Source organism: Notamacropus eugenii, chromosome 1 (genome assembly GCF_028372415.1).
Source record: "Notamacropus eugenii isolate mMacEug1 chromosome 1, mMacEug1.pri_v2, whole genome shotgun sequence".
Lineage (NCBI taxonomy): Eukaryota > Metazoa > Chordata > Mammalia > Diprotodontia > Macropodidae > Notamacropus > Notamacropus eugenii.
In genome coordinates this window covers 541514732-541537244 of record NC_092872.1, presented here as the reverse complement: position 1 = coordinate 541537244, position 22513 = coordinate 541514732, and the positions used below count along the sequence as shown (strand labels likewise).

At 36.4% G+C, this 22513-nt stretch overlaps 1 protein-coding gene across 3 annotated transcripts in view; it reads left to right on the top strand.

The window, feature by feature from the left end:
• STRN (striatin) overlaps window positions 1-22513 on the top strand; it is a 146711-nt gene that overhangs the window by 113135 nt on the left and 11063 nt on the right. For all 3 annotated transcript variants that reach the window (XM_072634162.1, XM_072634161.1, XM_072634160.1), the window contains 3 exons: window positions 3625-3761; window positions 13994-14169; window positions 21983-22030. In XM_072634162.1, the coding sequence (XP_072490263.1) occupies window positions 3625-3761; window positions 13994-14169; window positions 21983-22030 (361 nt within the window). The remainder of the gene's footprint in view (window positions 1-3624; window positions 3762-13993; window positions 14170-21982; window positions 22031-22513) is intronic.

Below are 22513 nucleotides of genomic sequence, written 5' to 3'. Positions count from 1 at the left end.
CCTTTTAATATCATTAAAACATAACAAAAATACTCCTAGGCCCTTTGTCTTATTTCATTCCTTTTATGTTCCTTAACAGGATTCTGCAGGGGATGGGAGTGAGGATCACTTGTTTCTTCCCTTTCCTATTAGAATGTAGATACTTTAATGGTCTTGCCATTCAGTTGCTAAAATGTAAAACATTTATGTTTCTCTTGATTCTGGGGTTTGCATTTCACTGTCTCTGTTCACCCCTGGCCTTTACATCTTGGAAATTCTCTATTTCATAAACATCCATTTTTATCCCTATAAGATTATACTTAGTTTTCCTGGGTCAGTTATTCTTGGTTGTAAGCTTAGATCTTTTGTCTTACTCTATATTCCAAATATCTTTCCTTTCCATTTGCAGCTGCCAGATCCTGAGTGTTCATGACAATGACTTCTTAGATCTTATATTCTTCTTTGTGCTTATACTATTTTTTCTTCAACCAGATATTAGGATTTTGGCTATGATGGTCCTGGGAATTTGTATTCTGTGATTTCTTTTAGGAAGAATCTTTCTATTTTCATTTTGCTCTCTGATTCTAGTAGGTATGGGTAATTTTTCTTCAACGTTTCTTGAAATATGGTATCCAGACTTCTTTTTTAGTTATAGCTTTAAGGAAGTCCAACGAATTTTAGGATTTTTTTCTCCCTTACCTGTTTTCCAGGTCAGTTGTTTTTGATATGAAGTAACTTATATTTTCTCCATTAGAAGACTAATAGGTCTTTTGTCTTTGTCTTAATGTTCCTTGTAGTGTCTTCTCTTTGCTTCATTCTCATTTTCTGGGAGTCTCTTATGTGGGTACGGTTTTGTTCCTTTTATACCAAGTTAATTTTTCTTCTCTCTCTTTCTTCCAGAGCTCCTTCTCTCTCATTTCTTTTCCAATTCTAATTGAAGATCTCGTCTCATCTATAATATTGTTTTAATTGTTTTTTTAATCTCTTATTTTTTCACCAAAAATTCTCATTACCCTTATGACTAACCACCAGGAGTTTTTTGATTTTTTTTTTTTTTGAGACTTTGCATATAGGTGGTAAGGAGTTATTCTTCTGTGATTTTGTGACTTTGGTGTTTGTGCACACACATGTGCATATCTATTTTGTTTAACTCTACCCAAAAATTTGTCTCAGGGGCTAGATTCTTATGGAAGGAATGTCAGTGCTTCTTTTTTTGTTTTGTTTTGGGTTTTTTTTTGGATCTTGATATGTATTCTTTAGGATCCTATCCTGTTACTGCTTTCTTTGGCTATTAAGTGCTATATTCTTAAAGGATCTCAAGTACAGCTCAGACCTGTCTTAAGAGGTCTCATCTAGAGTGAAGTCTAATCATTGCCTTTCTGGTAAAAAAAAAATTGCTTTGCATATTCCCCACCCTGATTTAGATCTGGATGACGTAACTGCAGATTTAGTCAGAGTTGCACTTCCATTTATCTGCTACTGACCCAATCCTTTGTTATCTGAGTAAAGCTCTACAAGTTCAGAGTTATAGACTTGCAGGTTCATATTTGTTTTGAACTCCTTGCCCTGCTTACTCAGCTGCAGGCTTTAGCCTAGGTCTGTGGGCTTAATTCACAACCGCAGATGAGGTTAGGAGACTGTACAGCAACTTCTCGTTTCAGTTCTTGCTCCTTTTTCAGTATACATCTTTTAGGCTTGGTCCTTTCTGCTTCTGAACTGATCATTTAGGTCATCCTGGATCTGTGACCCAACCCCAGGGACAGAGAATACAACCGCCAGCTAGCTTTTCATCCTGTTCTTTGCATAGTACATAGTTTGGATCTACAACCTGCAGGCCTCATTTGGATCTCTGTCCTAGAAGGCTCTGCCCCTTACTGGGTTGATCCCTTCCCAGAGACCAGAGGCCTCTGGTTGTCTCACTAGGTTGACCTGGGCTGGAAAATTGCTTATTGTGGTTTTTTTTCTTAGATTTCCCAGTTTCTATTCAATCTATAGCGTTGTGGGAGGAAGCTGGGTTGTTTTGTGTCTTTGCACTCTTGGTATCTTTGATGGCCCATAGTTTGGTTTTTGTTTTTTAATCTTATGTAGATGCTGTTTAGCTTTTCTACTTTTATATATTATAGGTATAAAATTATGGCTCTAAGTGGTACCTTGCCATCTTAGCAGAGTTAATTGATGCCACTGAAATAAACAATTTAATTAAAACGGTTTACTGTAGCATTACTTTAACAAATTTGCCCAGAAGAAAAAATTTGCATAGATTTTTCTCCTCATGGCTTACAAAAATAGCTAAATAGTATTTCATTTAGTCTTAACTTTCTATAGACAAGAATCAAATCATACTAAATTTCAGACTCAAAAAGCATTAATATTCACTAGGAGATATAGAAAATTCCTATTCAATCAGCTAATGAACAAGAATTTTTTAAGTGCCCAATATGTGATATTCACTATACTAAGCATGAGGCATCTAGATGGTGTAGAGGACAGAAGGCTAGATTTAAGGAAGACCAGAGTTAAAATCCTGCCTCAAATACTTAACCTTTCTCAGCTTTAGTTTCCTCAGCTGTAAAATAAGGGAGACCTCATTCAGGGACCTCTCAGATCTTTTCCAGCTCTTAATTTATGGTCCTATGAAGGCCAGAATGAATCACAGAAGAAGCAAGACAGCTTTGAAAGTTAAATGTCAGATTTACTATATATTGTACTTAAAAAGAAAAGCTAGTTGCACGTAATAGATTTGTTTTATGTGTAATTCTTTATTCTGTCCTTACTGTGCATGTGGAAGCATTCATTTTATTTGGTATCAAGTTCAAAATAAATAAAAATGAATCCTCCCCGAGAGAGAGAGATTCACTAGACAAAGAAATGATGGAGACTTCAGAGAAGGTACTGAAAAAAAGTGCTATGATATAATAGGGATAGGGTCTGGATGTAGGATTTCATTTAGTATTGGGAACTCCCAGTGAGGAATTTCCTCTACCAGTTCAGGTCAGCACTCTCTGCAGGTTACTGTCTTAGAGAGCTGCCTGGAGCAGAGAGCAGTTAAGTGATGTGTTCACCATCACAGTGTGTATCAGAGGCAGGACTTGACCCCAAGTCTTCTGTTTCCATGGTCACTTCTCTATCCTCTGTGCTACCCTCTCTCTCATCATGACAGTTAATGTGTTGAAATTCATGTGGTTGTAAATAGCTGTCATGCAAATTGTCTTTAATAGTTAATATTAAATATCTAGTAAAATACTTACTTTAAAAAATGTCAAGGACTAAGGTGACTTTGGTAGAGCTTGTAGTCCCCAAATGAAGTCTAAAGGCAACAGCACTGCTAGTGGATTGTCCTTAGTATTACCAGATATATTTAAATAAGCGAATGGCAAGTTTCCGTTGTCTTGTGATTTAATTTCTCCAAAAAAAAAAAAGGGATAAGGGAGTTATTGTAGGATTTATTTTTCTAACTAGTTGGGGAACTTAGTGAAGTGGTATAGGGAAGGAAAGCAATCAAGTTTTATAATTTTCTATATGCTACACTTGGGTTAATAAAGTATTTAAACAAAATAGGCAAATTATCAGAAGATTTCTTGTTCTAGCAAGTAAATGAGACTTAATTTTTTTGGATTTCCCCTATCTTTCTTTTTCATATTACAGTGGAAGCGTTAACATTCCCTCCTACATCAGGGAAGTCATTTATCATGGGAGCAGATGAAGCCCTTGAAAATGAGCTTGGTCTTGGTGAATTAGCAGGACTTACAGTTGCCAATGAGGCTGATTCACTGACTTATGATGTAAGTAGTAGCTGTATTGTGTTTGTGCCAATGTGAAAATTGTAAAATTGAATTATTAGAGAAGTATGTGTTTATGAATGTATCAAAACAAATTGCGGTGAGGGAATGGGAATAGTTTGGATGGTTGATTTGAATCCATGTCAGCAGGTAAGTAAAGACCAGATATGGGAGTGCAATTGAATCATGGCAGCAGTAGCACTTACATCCTAACTTGAAGCTTATCTGGTCTCCCTGCTTCTAGTTTCTCCCTTTCCTAGTCCATCCTATATCATACTTAGTAATCTTACTAAGGAATAGATCTGACTATCTAATTGTGATAAATTTTCAATGGCTCTTTATTGCCTCTAGTGTAATTTAATACCCTCCACAATCTAGAAGTAAACTTTTACCTATTTTTCCAGGTTTATTCCATTTTATTCCCCTCTTTCTCTTCCTGAACTAGCCAAAATAGCCTCCTAGCTGTTCTGCAAACTCTAGCCTTTCTCCTGTCTCTGTACATTCTCATGTCATCTGCCATATCTGGAATGAATTTTGTCCTCATCACCTCTGAGAATCTTAGAATATTCACATTTTTTTCAAGGCCTTAACTTATTCTTCCAGTAGTTAATATTCTCTTTCCTGAAATTACTTTGTATTCTTTATCCCCTAGTAAAATGTAAGCCCCTTAAAGGTATGGATCATTTTGATTTTTTTCTTTATATCCTTTGATGCCTTGTATACAGCAAGCAGAATGGCAGACTTTTAAATGGTTCAAGAATATGCCTCTTTTTAATCTTTTCCCAGCTTATATCATCTTTCCTTCATAACTTCCCTCTTTTGCTTCCTTTCCTTCTAGAACCCACTAAGTTGCCCTTAGTATTACTCAGGACAAATTGGAAATGACTCCTCCTGAGGCTTTAGATCAGATTTGTAACAGTATAAGGAGTAGCTTGCCTTGAGTCAACCCAGATATCTTTTAAATAGGATTTCATTTTTCTTCAAGAATATTGCTCATTGGAATGGGGCAAATGATCTCATAAAAGAGGCAAGCAAAAGACATTTTAGTGGAGGGAAAAAGAGGGGAGGTGAGAGAAAAACATGAAGTTTACTCATCACATTTCACTAAAGGAAGCAATAAAATGCACACTCATTTTGGTATGAAAACCTATCTTACAATACAGGAAAGTGGGGGAGAAGGGGATAAGCAGGGTGGGGGGGATGATGGAAGGGAGGGCATGGGGAGGAGGGAGCAATTTGAAGTCAACACTCTTGGGGAGAGACAGGATCAAAAGAGAGAATAGAAGCAATGGGGGGCAGGATAGGATGGAGGGAAATATAGTTAGTCTTACACAACATGACTATTATGGAAGTCATTTGCAAAACTACACAGATATGGCCTATATTGAATTGCTTGCCTTCCAAAGGGAATGGGTGGGGAGGGAGGGATGAAGAGAAGTTGGAACTCAAAGTTTTAGGAACAACAGTCGAGTTCTGTTCTTGCTACTAGGAAATAAGAAATACAGGTAATGGGGTATAGAAAGTTATCTGGCCCTATAGGACAAAAGAGAAGATGGGGACAAGGGAAGGGAGGGATGATAGAAGAGAGGGCAGATTGGTGATAGGGGCAATTAGAATGCTTGGTGTTTTGGGGTGGGGGGAGGGGACAAATGGGGAGAAAATTTGTAACCCAAAATTTTGTGAAAATGAATGTTAAAAGTTAAATAAATTAATTAAAAAAAAAGAATATTGCTCATCCAGTAAGGAGGCTTCATATATTTCATTCATTTAGATTAACCCAGAGATACTGCAAATAGAAAATTGTATATATGAGCAGAGCCTCATCATTGTTGTTTACAAGCACAAACCTTGTTTATCTTAAAGTCTATGTTTCCATCTGTGATCTCATTAAATGGATACTGCCTCCAAACTTAAGAGATTGCAGCCCATCCATACTTTGTCATCCTATGCATTTCTTATCTATATCCTCCATATGGAATTTACTTAACATTTTAGAAACTATTTGTTGCAATTCCCACACCTCTCCTTTTCGGGTCATATGCATTCTTGCTGCTTAATTCTATGCCAATTTTTATATTTATAATCATTGTTAAAAGGCTCAGAGTAATTATTTCTGTTGCCTCTTTTGCTCTTTTGTTACCCACAGTTTTGATTCTTGTCATAAAAAATGAAAATACAGAGGCTGAGATTTAGTTAAGTTATGCTTCAAAAATCTGTAATTTTTTGAGTATACCTTCTGCTAATACAGACTGTAATCTTTCTATAGTACATAGAAAGTTTTTGAGAATTTTTCCAGCTGAAGAAATTATCACCTTATGGATAAATCAGTGATGAACTTCTCTAAACTCAGGTCCAATATGGAGTTGATCACTGATCCTCTGTGTTTTAGCTTTGATTATTTGAAATTCATACCTGTTCACTATTTTGTTAGATCTCACAATTTAACTCCATATCTGATATCTTGGTTTAGTTATTGTAATAGTTCATATTCATTTGTTAAATTTATATAGACTTATCTGTCATAATGTGTAACTTATGTCAAGTAGGTAACGACATTTTTTTAAAAAATTTTATTTTTTTCCAATTAAATGTGAAAATAATTTTAAATATTTTTTTGAATTCTACATTTTCTCCCTTCCTTCCCTGCTCCCTTCTTGAGATACCAAACAATTTTATATAGGTTATACATGTGCAGTTGTGCAAGACATATATCCAGATCAGTCATGTTGTGAAAGAAAACATAGACACACACAAAAAAAAAACCATGAAGAAATAAAGTGAAAAATAGTATGTTTCAATCTGCATTCAGACTTCATCAGGAAATGAAAGTTCTTTTCTAAACCCAGAGACTCAGTCAGCCAACAAACATTTATTAAGTGCCTGCTACGTGTCAGGCACTGTGTTAAGCACTGAGGATATAAAGAAAGGTAAAAACAGTCCCTAACTCAAAGAACTCACAATCTAATAAGAGAGAAACATGCAGGTAGCTATGTACAAGGAACTATATGCAGGATAAATTGGAAATAATCAACAGAGAGAAGACATGAGAATTAAGAAAGGGATTGGGAAAGACTTAACTGGGACTCTAAAGAAGCCAGGAAACGATGAGTGGGGAGAGCATTCTGGGCAGGGACGATAGCCAGAGAAAATGCCCAGAAACAGGAGATGAAACATCTTGTTCAAGAAATAGCCAGGAGACCAGTGTCACTGCATTGAAGAGTATGTGGTTAGGTGGCAAGGTACCTGGAAAGGTAGAGTGGGGCCAACTTATGAAATGTTTTGAACATCAAACAGAGGACTTTTTTTTATTCTAGAGGTGATAGACAGCCACTGGAGTTTAATTTGTAAGAGGGACAAGCTCCTTCAGGGCAAGCACTGTTTCATCTCTTATCTCTGTGCCTTTTCACTGACTTTTCTTCTCATCTCTACCTCATAGAATCCCTTACTTCCTTCAAGACTCAGCTCATGAAGCACCTACATTATTATGCCTTTCAACCTCCCCAGATTCTAGTGCCTTCCCTTTCTAACTACCTTGTATTTATTCTGCATATATGTCTTCATGTATGCTTCTTTCTCCCCTGATAGAAGGAACAGGGACTATCTGACTTCGGTCTTTGTGTCCCTAGTGCCTGACATAATACCTGGCAGATAAATATCTCTTAATAAGTACTTTTTGATTGATTCATATTTTCTTGTTTTTATCCCCAAGTGCATGGATACTCAATAAATGCCTGTAAATTAATATTAATCTATTTGGATGCATAGATTTATTTCTGAGTATCCTTCCAAGATATAAAGACTGACTTAGCAGACTGCTCATGCAATTATTTGTCTGGACAATAAGCATTCTGCCTCCATTTGATTTTTTTTCCATGTGAATTGCTAAATTCAGTCTCTTGAGAGGATACTTACTTCATTTAGAAGGTCCAATTGTATGATGTAGCTTGATGCAGTCATCAAAGTATCTTTTGCATATAGGAGAATCTGAAGGACCACATCAAATATTGGGAATATCTCTTCCATTTGGACTTTGCACACATTGTCTTTTGTGACAGTACCAGGCATCCTTGGTGAACATATACCTGTGTTATGACTCGTTTGATATCGATAGAGAGTTGTTGAACAAAGTTGTGGTTGTAATTGTTAGGAAATCTTGAATGATCTTACCATACCTATGAGAGATACCTTGACAGAGAAGAACTTTTAAAGCTACTTTTGCTGTCTCAGGTTAAATGCTTTTATATAATTGACTAACAGTAAGTTTAGCATGCTCTTGTATATTCTATGCCTTTCCAACAGTTGTGTCTATGACAATGTGGTTTCCCATAGAAAAGCATTTGTGAAAACCTATTTCTTTCCATTTTCATCAAAACCTATCCTCTGTATTTGTCAGTCTGTAAGATTTTATATGGAAAGAAAAGGCCTTGGCATTCTCCTGAGCAGTTTTTTGTGGGGGGAGCAAGAAATGACAATGTTACTATTTCTTTAGTATTTTCCCTCTTATAGATATTCCATGACAAACCCTGATGAAGTCAAAGAAAAAATTTTTGAAGATCTGGAGACACTTATCATCAGTATACCAAAAGAGGACAAGCTTATAATTCTGGGTGACTTTAATGCTAGAGTAGGCTCAGACTACCAGACTTGTCAGGGAGTCCTAGGGAGGAATATAATTGGAAACAGTAACAGCAATGATCATTTACTGCTGAAGACTTGTGCATCGCATGACCTTCTCATCATCAACATTGTCTTCCATTTACCTAAATGCAATAAAACTTCATGGATGCACCCTCAATGCAAACACTGGCATCTGATAGATTATGTGATAATAAGGAGAAGAGACAGACAAGATGTGAGAGTGACAAAGGCAATGTGTGGTGCAGAGTGCTGGGCTGATCGTAGACTTATCCTTTCCAAGCTAAATACTCACATTCATCAAAAGTGCCACCCCCAAGGCAAAATGACTACCAGAAGAGTTAATGTCAACAAATTAGAGCTCTTCTCTGAGCATGAACAGTTTGCTGCTTGACTTGGAGGGAAAGTTGAGCCAACACACAGTTGGCAACAGTGGAGCAGAAAAGGAGAGGGCAGCTCTCAGAGATTTGGTGTACAGCAGTGCATTTGCTCATCTGGGTCAGAATACTCACAAACACCAAGAATGGTTTGATAAAAATGATCAGGAAATTCAGAAACTGCTAAGTGAAAAACGAGAACTCCACAGGACATACCAGCAGGATAGTTCATCCACCTCTAAGAAGGCAGCATCTAATTCCATCAAAAGCAAAGTACAAGCAAAGCTAAGAGAGATTCAGGATTCCTGGCTCAGTAAGAAGGCAGATGAAATTCAATTTTATGCTGATAGTAACAATCTGAAGGGCTTTTATGATTCCCTGAAAGCTATTTATGGACCAAAAATGTGTGGTGCATTACAACTACTTTGTGCTGATGTAGCCACATTGATTAGTGATAAGGACATGATCCTAGAGAGATGGACTGAACACTTCCATAGTGTTCTCAACAGACCATCATCAATCGATGCTAAGGCCATTTAACGTTTACCTTAGGTTGAAGTCAATCCTTCCTTAGTTGAACTTACAACTGAAGAAGAGGTTTTGAGGGCCATTAGGCTCCTTTCATGTGGCAAAGCACCTGGTGCTGATTCTATTCCAGCTGAGATTTACAAGGTAGGGGGACCATTGCACACACAAAAGCTGACTGGAATTTTCCAGGTTATATGGCAAGAGGAAGTTATCCTTCAGGAGTTCAAGGATGCCTCCATTGTTCATCTCTATAACGATAAGGGAGTAGGTTGTCCTGCGACAATCACGGGAGGATCTCTCTCTTAGTCATTGCTGGCAAAATTCTTTCTCGAGTCGTCTTAATAGACTGATCCTTCACCTGGAAGATGGGCATATACCTGAGAGGCAGTGTGGCTTCAGAAAGGGCTGAGGAGCAGTCGTTATGGTGTTTGCTGCCCTACAACTCCAGGGAAAATGCCAGGAGCAGAACAGGGGTCTGTACACAACGTCTGTAGAACTGATCAAGGCCTTTGACCCTGTTTGTCATGAGGGTTTATGGAAAATTATGTCAAAATTTGGTTGCCCTGGAGAAGTTCATCAGTATTGTACGACAATTTCATGATGGCGTGTTTGCCTGGGTTCTGGATAATGGACAGTGTTCTCGTGTCTTCCCAGTCACCAGTGGAGTGAAACAGGTCTGTGTGCTTGCTCCTATGCTTTTTAGCATGATGTTCAGCCATGCTGTCAAATGCTTTCAGTGAGGATGAACAAGGCATCAAGGTGAACTACCATACTGATGGCAAATTCTTCAATTTCAAAAGGCTACAAGCCAAGACCAAAGTGGACAGAGTGTTAGTGCATGATTTTCTGTTTGCAGATGATTGTGCACTCAGTGCAACCTCTGAATCTGAGATGCAACAAAGTATGGATTAATTCATTGCTGCCTGTGCTAATTTTGGCCTAATAATTAACACCAAGAAAACACAAGTGCTCTATCAGCCACCACCACACCATCCGTACGTGGAACCATCGGGTACAATAAATGGAGAAGTTTTGAATGTTGTGGATAAGTTCACTTACCTTGATAATGTACTTTCCAGGGATGTGTACATTGATAATGAGGATGATGCATGCATTGCCAGAGCTAGCTCAGTGTTTGGGAGAGAAAAGGTATTAGACTGACTACCAAACTGAAGGTCTACAGAGCCATTGTGCTGACCTCATTATTATATGCTTGTAAAACATGGACAGTCTATCAGCACCATGCCAAGAAACTGAATTGCTTCCATTTGAACTGTCTTAGGAAGATTCTGAGGATCACCTGGCAGTATAAGGTACCAGACACTGAAGTCCTTGCTTGAGCTGAACTGCCAAATATTCAATCTGTGCTTCAGAGAGCACAACTCCAGTGGGCTGGCCGAGTTGTTCGAATGTAAAATGTACGCTTGCCAAAAAGACTATTTTATGGAGAACTCGCATGGGGCAGGCGATCACATGGTGGCCAGAAGAAACAATACAAGAACACTCTCAAGGTCTCTCTCAAGAACTTTGGGTTTGACTTTGCAACATGGGAGACACTGGCACAGGACCTCTCAGCAAGAACCAGCAAGACCGCTCAGAAAGGGTGCTGTGTTCTTTGAGCAAAGCAGAATTGACATAGCACAAAGTAAACGCAGGGTGCACAAATTTGGGATATCCTCCCCAAATATTCACATGGACTATCTGTGCACAACCTGTGGTAGAGCATTCTGAGCTCGTATTGGTCTTATTAGCCATAGTCGGACGCACTGAAATTTCATTTTATCATGGTGATGTCATTTTGGTCCTCTTCAAAGACAAAGGACAACAACCAACCAATATATTTTTGTGCCTCTTCCCGTGATGGAATTTATTTTTTTTCTACCTCCTCCTTTTCACATCACCCATTATAATCCCTTTGCACCCTTAAATCCCATTTGTTATCTTCACATCATTTAATTTATACCCATTCCCTCTATCTATGTATATCCCTTTTATATTTCGTAATAAATATACAGTTCTCAAGATTAACAAGTATCATCTTCCCTTTTAGGAATGTAAACAGCTTGCCTATGTTGAGTAACATTTTTTCTTTCCTGTTTACCCTTTTTATGCCTCTCTTGAGACCTGTGTTTGAAGATCAAATTTTCTATTGAGTTCTGACCTTTTCATCAGGAAGATCTGGAAATCCCTTATTTCACTGAATGTTCATCTCCTTGCCTGAAATATCATGCCCAACTTTTTGTAGTCCCAGCTCCTTTGCCTTATGGAATATCGTATTCCACTTCCTTCATTCTTTTAATCTGGAAGCTGCAAGGTCCTGTGTGATCCTGACTGTAGCTCCTCGATATTTGAATTGTTTCTTTTTGTCTGCCTGCAGTATTTCCTCCTTTATTTGATAGTTCTGGAATTTGGCAACAATATTCCTTGATGGTTTTAGTTTGGGGTCCCTTTCAGGAGATGAATGGTGGATTCTTTTGATGACTATTTTGCCCTCTGGATCTAGGACTAATGGGCAGTTTTCCTTGGATGATTTTGTCCAGGCTCTTTTTTTCATCATGGCCTTCTGATAGACCAATAATCCTTAGATTTTCTCTCCTGGAAATATTTTCAAAGTCAATTGTTTTTTTCCAGTTAGATATTTTACATTTTCTTCTATTTTTGCATTCTTTAGATTCTGTTTGACTGATTCTTGATGTCTTATAGAGTCATTAGCTTCTACTTGCCCAATTCTATTTTTTATCTGATTGTTTTCTTCAGTTAACTTTTGCATCTCCTTTTCCATCTGTCCAGTTGTTCCTTTTAAGGAGTTATTTTTACCAGTGAGATTTTGTACTTCCTTTTCCATTTGTCCAGTTTTCCTTTTAAATTCTTCTGTGATTTCTTTTTTCATATTTTTAAAGTCATTGGTCAGTTTTTCTTCTATTTCTCTAATTTGGCTTTTAAAAGCCAAAATAATGTAGCAGTTCCATATTTCAAACTATATTACTAAGTGGTAATCATCAAAATAATCTGATAGAGTGGTGAATCAGTGGAATAGATTAGGTACACACTATACTGTAGCAAATGACCATAGTAATCTAGTGTTTGATAAACCAAAGATCTCAGCTTTGGGAGTAAGGACTCAACATTTGACAAAAATTGCTGGAGAAACTGGAGAGCAGTTTGCCAGCAAAATAGACATAGATGAACACTGACACCATATACCAAGATAAAGTCAAAATGGATAGGGGATTTAGACACAAAGGGAGATATCCTAAATAAACTAGAGAAACATGGAAAAATGTATCTTCTAGATCTATGTATAAGGAAAGAGACTATAGTCAAATGAAACAGAGAGATTAGTCCCCCCCCCTCCCAGGGGACATAAAATAGATCATTTTGATTATATGAAATTAAAAGACTTTTGTTCAGAGTAAACTAAGGCAGCCAAAATTTGAAGGAAAACAGGAAATCGGGAAAATTGTGTGATGTCTTTATCTGATAAAGACTTCATTTCCCAAATATATCAGGAATTTAATCAAATATATAAAAATAAGTACCATTTCCTAGTTTATAAATGGTCACAGGATATGCATTGGCAGTTTGCAGAAGAAATCAAAGCTGTCAGTAGATGCATGAAAAATTGTTCTATGTCACCACTGCATATTAAAACAACTCTGAGATACCATCTCACATTTATCAGATTGACTAACATGTTGTTGTGTTCAGTTGTTTCAGTCTTGTCATAACCCCTTTGGGGATTGTCTTAGCAAAGCTCATTTTACAGATGAGAAAATGGAGGCAAACAGAGTTAAGTGACTTACCCTGGATCACACAACTAATTAGTATCTGAGGCTAGATTTGAACTCAGGAAGATGAGTTTTTCCTGACCCCAGTCCTGGTACTCTATCCCTTGAATCATTTAGGTACTCCCTGACTACCAGCACAGGAAAGGAAAATGATGTGCAAAAATTGGGATACTATTACACTGTTGGTGGAGTTTTGAACTAGTCCAACCATTCTGGAGAAAAATTTGGAACTGTGCCCAACGGAATATAAAACTGTATATATACCCTTTTGACCTAGCAATATGACTACTCGGGCTGTATCCTAAAGAGGTCAAAGAAAAGGATCTATTTGTACAAAAATTTTGTAGCAACTCTTCAGAAAAGGCTTCAGAAAAACCTGAGAAGTCTTATATGAACTCATGCAAAGTGATATGAGTAGACTAGGAGAACATTGTATGATAACAGCAGTATTGTAAAGATGATCAAGTGTGAAAGACTTAGCTACTCTGCTCAAGAATGATCTGAAAACAATTCTAAAGGAACCATGATAAAAATGCTATAAACTTTCAGAGAGAGAACTGATAGTCGTTGAGTACAGGTTGAAGCATACTTTTTAAACTTTCTTTATTTTTATTGTTTTATTTTGCTTGAATTTTCTTTCATAACGTGGTTTATGTGGCATGACCTCACATGTATACTGGAAATCAGTGTGCTTACCATCTCATGGAGGGGAGAATTGGTGGGGGATGAGAATTTGCAGCTCAAATTTTTTTTTAATAATTTAAAATTTTTTTTACATGTAATTGGGGAATACTTAAAATAAAATTTTTAAAAAGTTATACGGTATAACTACTTTATAATGATATAAAACAAAATTTTTTCTTTTATACTCTCAACTGAATTATATATTTTTTCTTTTGTTTGACAGATAGCAAACAATAAAGATGCTTTGAGGAAAACCTGGAATCCAAAGTTTACATTAAGAAGCCACTTTGATGGAATTCGAGCACTTGCTTTCCATCCTGTTGAGCCAGTTTTGATAACAGCATCTGAGGATCATACATTAAAAATGTGGAATTTACAAAAAACAACTCCAGCAAAAAAGTGAGAATATTCTATTTCATTTTTATTTAAACACTTAAATCAGATGCTCACAGAAATATATAATCTTTGATTTTGCTAATAGCAAAGGAATTTCCCTGATATGTCCTCCATTACCTTTCATATAAATACTTTATGATTTTTTATTTTGGTAGATTAGCTTGTGTTCTTTTGATAGTTGTCATTGTAATAACATAGTAGAAAAGTAATGGATAGCTGGGAAAGAAATTATGATTATTTCTTAAGATAATCGGTTTTGAAGATTTATTTATCTGGATCCTATAGAACTTCTCTTCTTTCTGATTATTCATTCACCCTGCATTTGTTGCTAGCCTTTCCTCATATGCCTTTACCATGCTTTTAAACCTTCTACTTAAGATATAGCCACTGTCTCCATTAGTATAATTTACTGATGTTTACTAGAGAATTATGCTGTGCATAATTGTGCCACTTTCCCTAGTAAGGATTTTGATAGAAGAAAAGGTATCATTTCTGTTCTTCAAGGAACTACTGGGACTGCTTATCTTTTCTTTCCAGCCAAGCCTCAGAACTTTTAGGTATATCATGCTTGACATCAAATATTCAGTATTGATAGAAAATTCTTACTGCAGTGCCTGAGACTAACTAGTCCCTCAGTTCACATTTGTAAACCCAGAAATAAAACTGTTTGCAACAGTGGACTGAAATATAATCTTTAGTTAAAAATATTAATTGCCTCCTTCCCACCCTCTCTTAATTACTTTGAGAGAATTAGTGGAATTCATCAAGAATTTCTTGAATGAGAGCCACAAAAGCATGTATGAGAGAGTATGTTCTAACTTCTCATTCTTCTCACAGGAAGAATTTGTTTAGATCAGTTTGCTAAATGTTCAGCATACTCATTATTGTCCTTAGTTTTGTGCCCACTTTTTAATAAAATATTGACTTGAATACATTTAGAATCTCACAGGAATATAGGTTAAAATTCATGAAAAATTTTTTGTTTCTAAATATTTCAAATGATTTTTTTTCCAACAAGAGTCATTGTGTCCTGAAGGTCTGTTGCATATAGACAGATGTAGACAAATTGAATTAAAATGGGTCATTTTCTTTCTTAAGGCACTAAGATGATAGGATGAAGAAGGTTAAGGAAAACTTCGTTGAAATCTGCTACCTGATTTGTTTTATAAAAGGACTCTAGCATAGCACCTTGAGTTGATAAAATGCTAGCTATTTGGTTAGATCATAGCTTGTTGGCTTTATCTTCATCTAGTCTAGTTTATATTAGCAGAGAGATTTTTTTTTTCATGAAGGGCCAGGAATAGAGCCTTAGATTATTTCTCCAATTTGTTTTTGAGTTATATTGAAAGTTGGACCAGCTATGGGAATAGGCTCATTTTAAGATTCTCATTACTACTGATTAAAACACTTAAACCAAAATGAGGGTACATGTAGTTAATAATAACATAGTAATAACATTTATATGCAATTATTAGTGCTTTATTTATATGTGTAGCTGGGAGAGAGGTTACTGGAAAAGTAACTTAGAGTGACTTGGGTAGATGTAGGGGTTGGAGGTTTCTTTTGAACACGCGATATTACCAAAAGGGACTCAGCTAAATTTTAGTATATTAATCACTTAATTCATATCTAGTTACATTTGAATATAGTATAATTACTTGAAAGGAATAATGCCTTTGACCAATCAGTCACTCAGTATTTATTAAGTGCCTATTATGAACTAGACACTGTGGAGGAGAGAAGGAAAGAAGAAAAGAATAAACATTTATGTAGCACTTAAAGTGGTAGACTTTAGATAAAAAAAATTATCTCATTTGATCCTCACAGCAACCTAATGTTATAGTTGGAAGAGGCAGCTAGTTTGGGAGGTAGACAGAGTGTTGGGTCTAGAGTTAGAAAGATTCCTCTTCCTGAGTTCAAATTTGACCTCAGACACTAGTTGTGTAACATTGGGGAAGTCACTTAACCCTGTTTACCTCCATTTCTTCATATGTAAAATGACTTGGAGAAAGAAATGGAAAATCATTGTTAAGATCTTTGCCAAGAAAACCCCAAATGAGGTTATAGAGAGTCCAACACGAATGAAAATGACTGAGCAACAAAATAATTGAGGCAGTGGAAGCAAATGGAGGTTAAATCATTTGCCCAGGTTCTCATAGTTAATACATATCCAAGTCTGGATTTGAACTCAGGTCTTCCTGACTCCAGGCCCAGCACTTTGTCCAACACCAGCTGCCTCCCAATTCTATGTTCTTTGTACTGGGTATACAAAGAAAAATGAAACAGTTCTACCCTTGAGCAGCTTGTAATCTCTCCAGGGAACATATTTTATGGTGGAAAAAGCAACTTAAATAAATTATATCCAGACATTGCTTGTGGTTACAAACAAACTGGGTCCAAAGTTCTCAGCGGCCAATGATTCAGAATCTTGGTTTCTCACAGTTAATCTACAATTTGGAGGAAGTGAAAAAGCAGGAAATACAGAATTATAGGGATTGAAACATCTGGTTTCTCATTGATGGAGGCAGGGTCAGGAGACTCTGAGCTAAGAGGGAGGGGGGAATATTCATAAGTCAGGGGACAGTGGGGCAGGGGACTGGTCTTGGGAAACCTTCTAAATCAAGTGACTTACATGTAATTGAAACTTAACTTCACAAAATGGTGGACACAAACAAAATGGAATAACTAATGCTAATTATTTTTAATGTAACATTCCCCTCTTTGATCCTGAGGCTCTGTATCAGTAAACACTCCAAATACACAGGGGGACCTGCTATTACAGGTTCTTAGATCTGCATTCGTAAAAGGAAAGGCAACTTTTGAGGGATTAACAATCATTTTAATCAAGTACATGTATTAATCCTTTAACCAAGCACATATATCATTCACCTAATTCAGGGGAATCAGCATCCTGAACTTCAAAGAAAATGCAGAGAAATTAAAAGTCAACAGACATGGCTTCCTCTGCCTGAATTCAACAGACAATTCCAGCTGTCTGACCATAGTTACCATAGAGGGAATCATGACATCTGGGTTCTCAAAGCTGAGAGGCTTCTGAGTGGCTTCCCAGAATCCTTATCTGGCCAAACAAACACTCTTATAAAAACTAAGCCCTCAAAATAAAAATTCACCCTCAGAGTCTTTATACACTTTTTAGAGCCAGAGGGCATCACATCCCTTGAGTCTCATTAACAAAAGGTGTGGGCCTTCTTACAAATCTTCCCAAGTCTGACAGTGGGTGGGAACAGATCCTCCTCAGTCCCATTCAAATCAAAAGGCTCAACTCTGATGAGCTGGCCAAGTTCTTTGAATGCAAAATGTATGTTTGACAAAAAGACTATTTTATGGAGAACTCGCATAGGGTAAGTGATCAAATGGTGGCCAGAAGAAACAATACAAAGACCCTCTCAAGAACTTTGGGTTTGACTGTGCAACATGGGAGACACTGGCACAGGACCATTCAGCAAGAACCAGCAAGACCGCTCAGAAAGGGTACTGTGCTCTTTAAGCAAAGCAGAATTGAGACAGCACAAAGTAAATACAGGATGCACAGATTTGGGATATCCTCCCCAAATATTCACACAGACTACCTGTCCCCAGTCTGTGGTAGAGTAATCCGAGCTTGTATTGGTCTGATCAGCCAGTTAGACACACTGAAACTTCACTTTATCATGGTGATGTCATTTTGGTCCTCTTCGAAGGCTAAGGACAACAACCAAAGCAAAAACAGCACAAGATACTATTTTACTTGCCATTACAGGTTCTTAACCCTCAGGATCACTTTTTAAATGCTTTAGCAACCAGGAATTTCTGGTAGGAATGATATTCTACTTAAGAGATACCAAAGGGTGAAGTGAGAGGCACAAAGAGTACAAGCAAAGTCGTCATAATCTTATATATCCCATAAGGAGCCAAACCTTGTTAAATAGACTATAGTTAAATAGTCAGGCTACAGCTCAAACTACTTAAAGTGCTCACCGCAGAATAATTGCTTCTCTGTTTCCAAGTCACTTGCAGAGATTCCTAGGTAATTCTTCTAGAGACTTCCAGTAACAAGACTAAATATAATTTAGTATAATCTCCTGAATTTGCTTTTTTAATGACTGGCTTATGTTTTGAAAACCAGCTCAAGCCTTATAGTTCTGAAACTATTAACAACAGGGCTATAAGAACATCACATTAGGAATTCATCATTCACTTGAAAATTCAGAGAATTTCTGTTTTTACATACCACTTGTTTCTATCTTTACCTTAAGCCCTGTATCTGATACAGATGTTGCCATTAGTAGGTTGAAGAATCTTCAAACAAAAAATCCATGAAGGTCTGTATCAGTAAGCACCTTGACATGCACAGGGGAGCCTGCTATCACAGGTTCTTTGATCTGCTTTTCCAAAAGGAAGGGCAACTTTTGAGGGGTTAACAATCTCCTTTAATCAAGCACGTATGTCATTCACCTAGTTCAGAGGAAAAAGTCAGCACCCTGAACTTCAGAGAAAATACAGAGAAATCAAAAATCAACAGACATGGCTTCCAGCTGTCTGACCATAATCAATACATAATATTCCAAATCAGCAGACAAGTCCAATTGTCTAACCATAGTTACCATAAAGGGAAGTGCCAATATCTGGGTTTTTAAAGCCAGGGGGCTCCTTAATGTCTTCCCAGAGTCGTAACTGGCCAAACACTTTCAGTCAGTAAGCCCCAAAGTAAAATCTCACCCTCAGACTATTTATACATTTTTTAGAGCCAGAGGACATCACAACCCTTGAGAACCAGTGCCTCATTAACAGAAGGTATGAACCTTCCTACAAATCTTCCCAGGCCCATTAATGGAGGGGGAAGATCTTTAATCACATTAAAAATAATTAACAGTACAAATACCTATATTGTTTCTAGTTAAAGCAACTCTTGTTTCTGTACTTTACACCTAGTAAAGACTCTTGGTTGATAAAGGCAAGATTCAATCAGAGGCACTTGATTATACTAAAACAAAAACAGCAAAAGATCCTACTTTGCTTTCCATTACAAGGTCTGACTTGGAAAAAATGAGCCCTCTGTCTCTTAAAATTAGACAGAAACTTCAAAATATCAAAATAATTTCACTTTCTTTGCAATTATCAATGCAATTTTATATGTAAAATCTTTAATCCAATTTTGAGTACTTGTACTAAAACCTAGTTAAGGCCTGTTTATCCTATTAGAAACATTTGGAAATCAGTTTAGTGTAGGGGGGGGCTGGCAGTATATATTCTGGTTCTTAGAGAAAACAAATCTGATTCTATTGCTTTCTCAGCATTTACTATACTTAGAAACATTTACATTATTTTGTCTTATTCCTTCCCTTTTGAGGATGTTATCCCCATATCACCCTGAAAAAACAATACTTCAAGTACCTAATCTTATACATGAATATATTTTAGGATATGGAATTACCAGTTCACATAGAAAACAATAAGATTTTTCATACTTGTCTCCTATTATAGTTACTCAGGTGTTTTAAAAGAGTGTTCCTTCAGCTAAGGTCTTATAGTCACATAGAGTCTCACAGTCTCAATCTCTTTGTGGTCACCAAAACTGTTATGATGAAATAAAGAAATTGAGTAATTACATCCAGGTAACTATTTGGCAATGCCTTAGGTTGCAAAACAAACTGGGTCCAAGGCTCTCAATTGCCAAAGATCCAGAAAGTTGGTTTCTCATGATTAATATACAATTTGGAGGGAATGAAAAACAGGAAACACAGGATTATAGGAATTGAGATATCTTGTTTCCCATTGGAAAATGGTGTTCAGGAGACAGTAAGATCAGAGGGAATATTCTTGTGACATTCTCTAAATTAGGTGACAGTGGGGAAGGGAAATGCTCTTGTGAAACCTTCTAAATCAGACAACTTAAAATGGAATTGAAACTTTAAATGGTGGATAAAAGCAAAATGGAGTCATGATACTAATTTTTAAAATGTAACATAAAACAAAAATATGTAGGTATTTACAAAATAGATTCTTGGTGATTTGTGGGGAGGAGGAAACACTAGCAGTCAGTCATTCACGATGCTTTTATTAAACACTGTTATGTGCCCAGCAAAGTACTGTGGAAATTTTTTTAAAATGTGTCATGTCGAATATAAAGTGCTTTGAAAACCTTGAGCTGCTATTTAAATGTCAGTCAGTCATCCGTTTATATCATTTTTTAGTACATATTGAGTGTCAACTGGATTTTGTTTCTGATCAACCCAGTTTTTTTAAGTGAAGGGGATCTGTTTTAAGATTGCCATTTAATTCAATCAAAATTATATTTCTAGTATTATTTAATCAGTAAACATGTCAGAAATTGCAAAAGACAAATGAAAAAACCCCAGCTCTCAAAGGGCTAACTTTCTATTAGGGAAGCAACATGTACATGAATATATAAAAGCTACATAAAATCAGTACCAGTTATTATGGGGGGTAGGTAGCAGGAAATGGAGTGCTTTGAAAAGAACTAGTAATTTCAAGAGGTAGAAATATATTGATATGTGTTCAACTATTTTGCCCATCTCTATTAAATCCCTTTTAGTATTTGAATGGAAGCTAAATGTAGCATCACAATCTTTACCCATATGGTACTGTAATATTTGGGGTTGGTTGTATTAAAAAAAAGAAAAACAAATTTTATTCAAGTGGATATTATGCTGAGTTTAACAGGTTAATTCATTCGTATCTTTGAAGCTGCACATATAATATGTCTTATAATAATAACTGAGGTTTATTTATTTATCTGTTTATAATATGTCCAGATCTTTGATTGCCTCAGTTTAAAAACCTCCTGATTTGAGACCTGTCTCCACCAGTTGGTATCATCAGTTCCTCTGTAACCTATTGTCTTAGTTGCCTTGCAACACTGAGATGTACTTACGTCTACATAGCCAGCAAGTATCAGAGGCATTAAATTCAGATCTCCTTAATTCTAAGGGAGAGTTCTTTGTACACTGTGCCACAGAACAGTGGAAAGAACATTTTTGCAGTTAGAGGATATAGGTTCAAATCTCCTTTCTGACCCTTACTACCTGTCTGACTTTGGGCATGTCACTTAATCTCTCTGGGCCTCAGTGTCTTCATATATAAAATGGGGAGGTTGGACTAAGTAGCCTCTGAGGTCCTTCCCAGTTCTAGTTCTCTCATCCCATAACTTGATATTTACATATTTTTAAGTTGGCAGATTGCTTAATGAGATACATTAGGGAAGGGAATATCATTTATATATTATTATTACCAGGCACTATGCTAAGTAGTTTTACAAATATTATGTCATTTGATCCTCACAACAGTCCTGGGGAGTATGTACTATTATTACCCCTATTTTACAGTTAAAGCTGAGGCAAACAAGGTTAAGTGGCTTGCCCAGGGTTACACAGCTAGCAAGGGTCTGAGTCCAGATTTGAACTAAAGTCTTTCTAACTCCAGCCCCAGAGCTCTGTCCAGTGTACCAGTGTATCCTTATCTGATTCAAGTCTCATAAGAATTCTGTGCAGTGGAAACTGAAGATACTATAATCCTCTTTTATTTATAAGGATATAAGCTCAGGGAGCTTTGTGAATTACATAGCTAGTCATGTGTCAGAGTTGGGATTTGAACCCCAAATCATCCTGACTACCCATCCAGCACTCCACACTATGCTATACTGTGGGGTAATCTTCTTACATTTCTTTTGTAACAGTTTCTTGTTAGCATGTTTTGATTCTTAAAACATTTCATAAGATGTTTTTGTAAGAGCAGTTGGTGAAGTATGGTAACACAAGACATATTTTCTTCTTTTTGCAAAATAAAATTTATCTAGGAGTACCTCTCTTGATGTGGAACCTATCTATACATTCCGAGCTCATAAGTAAGTATGTGCTTTTAGACACTATATGATTGTAAATTTAAATGTATAGAATATATATATATATATATAATTTCATTTACATTTAGTTACAAATGTAAGCTTACCATTGCAAAGTTTGGGCATTGATTACAATACATTTTATTTACATTACATGCAAATATTTATATGAAACATTTCTATTATATTGAATTTATTTAAATATGGAATTTCAGTATTTGAATACTGAAACAAATAGGAGGATTAAAACATAAATTTTCCCAAATCATCCTGTCCTCAAAACAGTCTAGACAAAAAAAATTTGGAATTAATTTTATTGTTTTGATTCAAATAAATTATACCTAGATTTCTTCCATTTCAGTTTAAAGAATTGCTTCATACTGTTGATTTATTCAATTAGGAGAGATTTAAATTGTGATTTGGCATTATATTCTTTGCATGTTAAAAAGTAGAAATAGACTGACATGAATCATGAAACATTTTTCC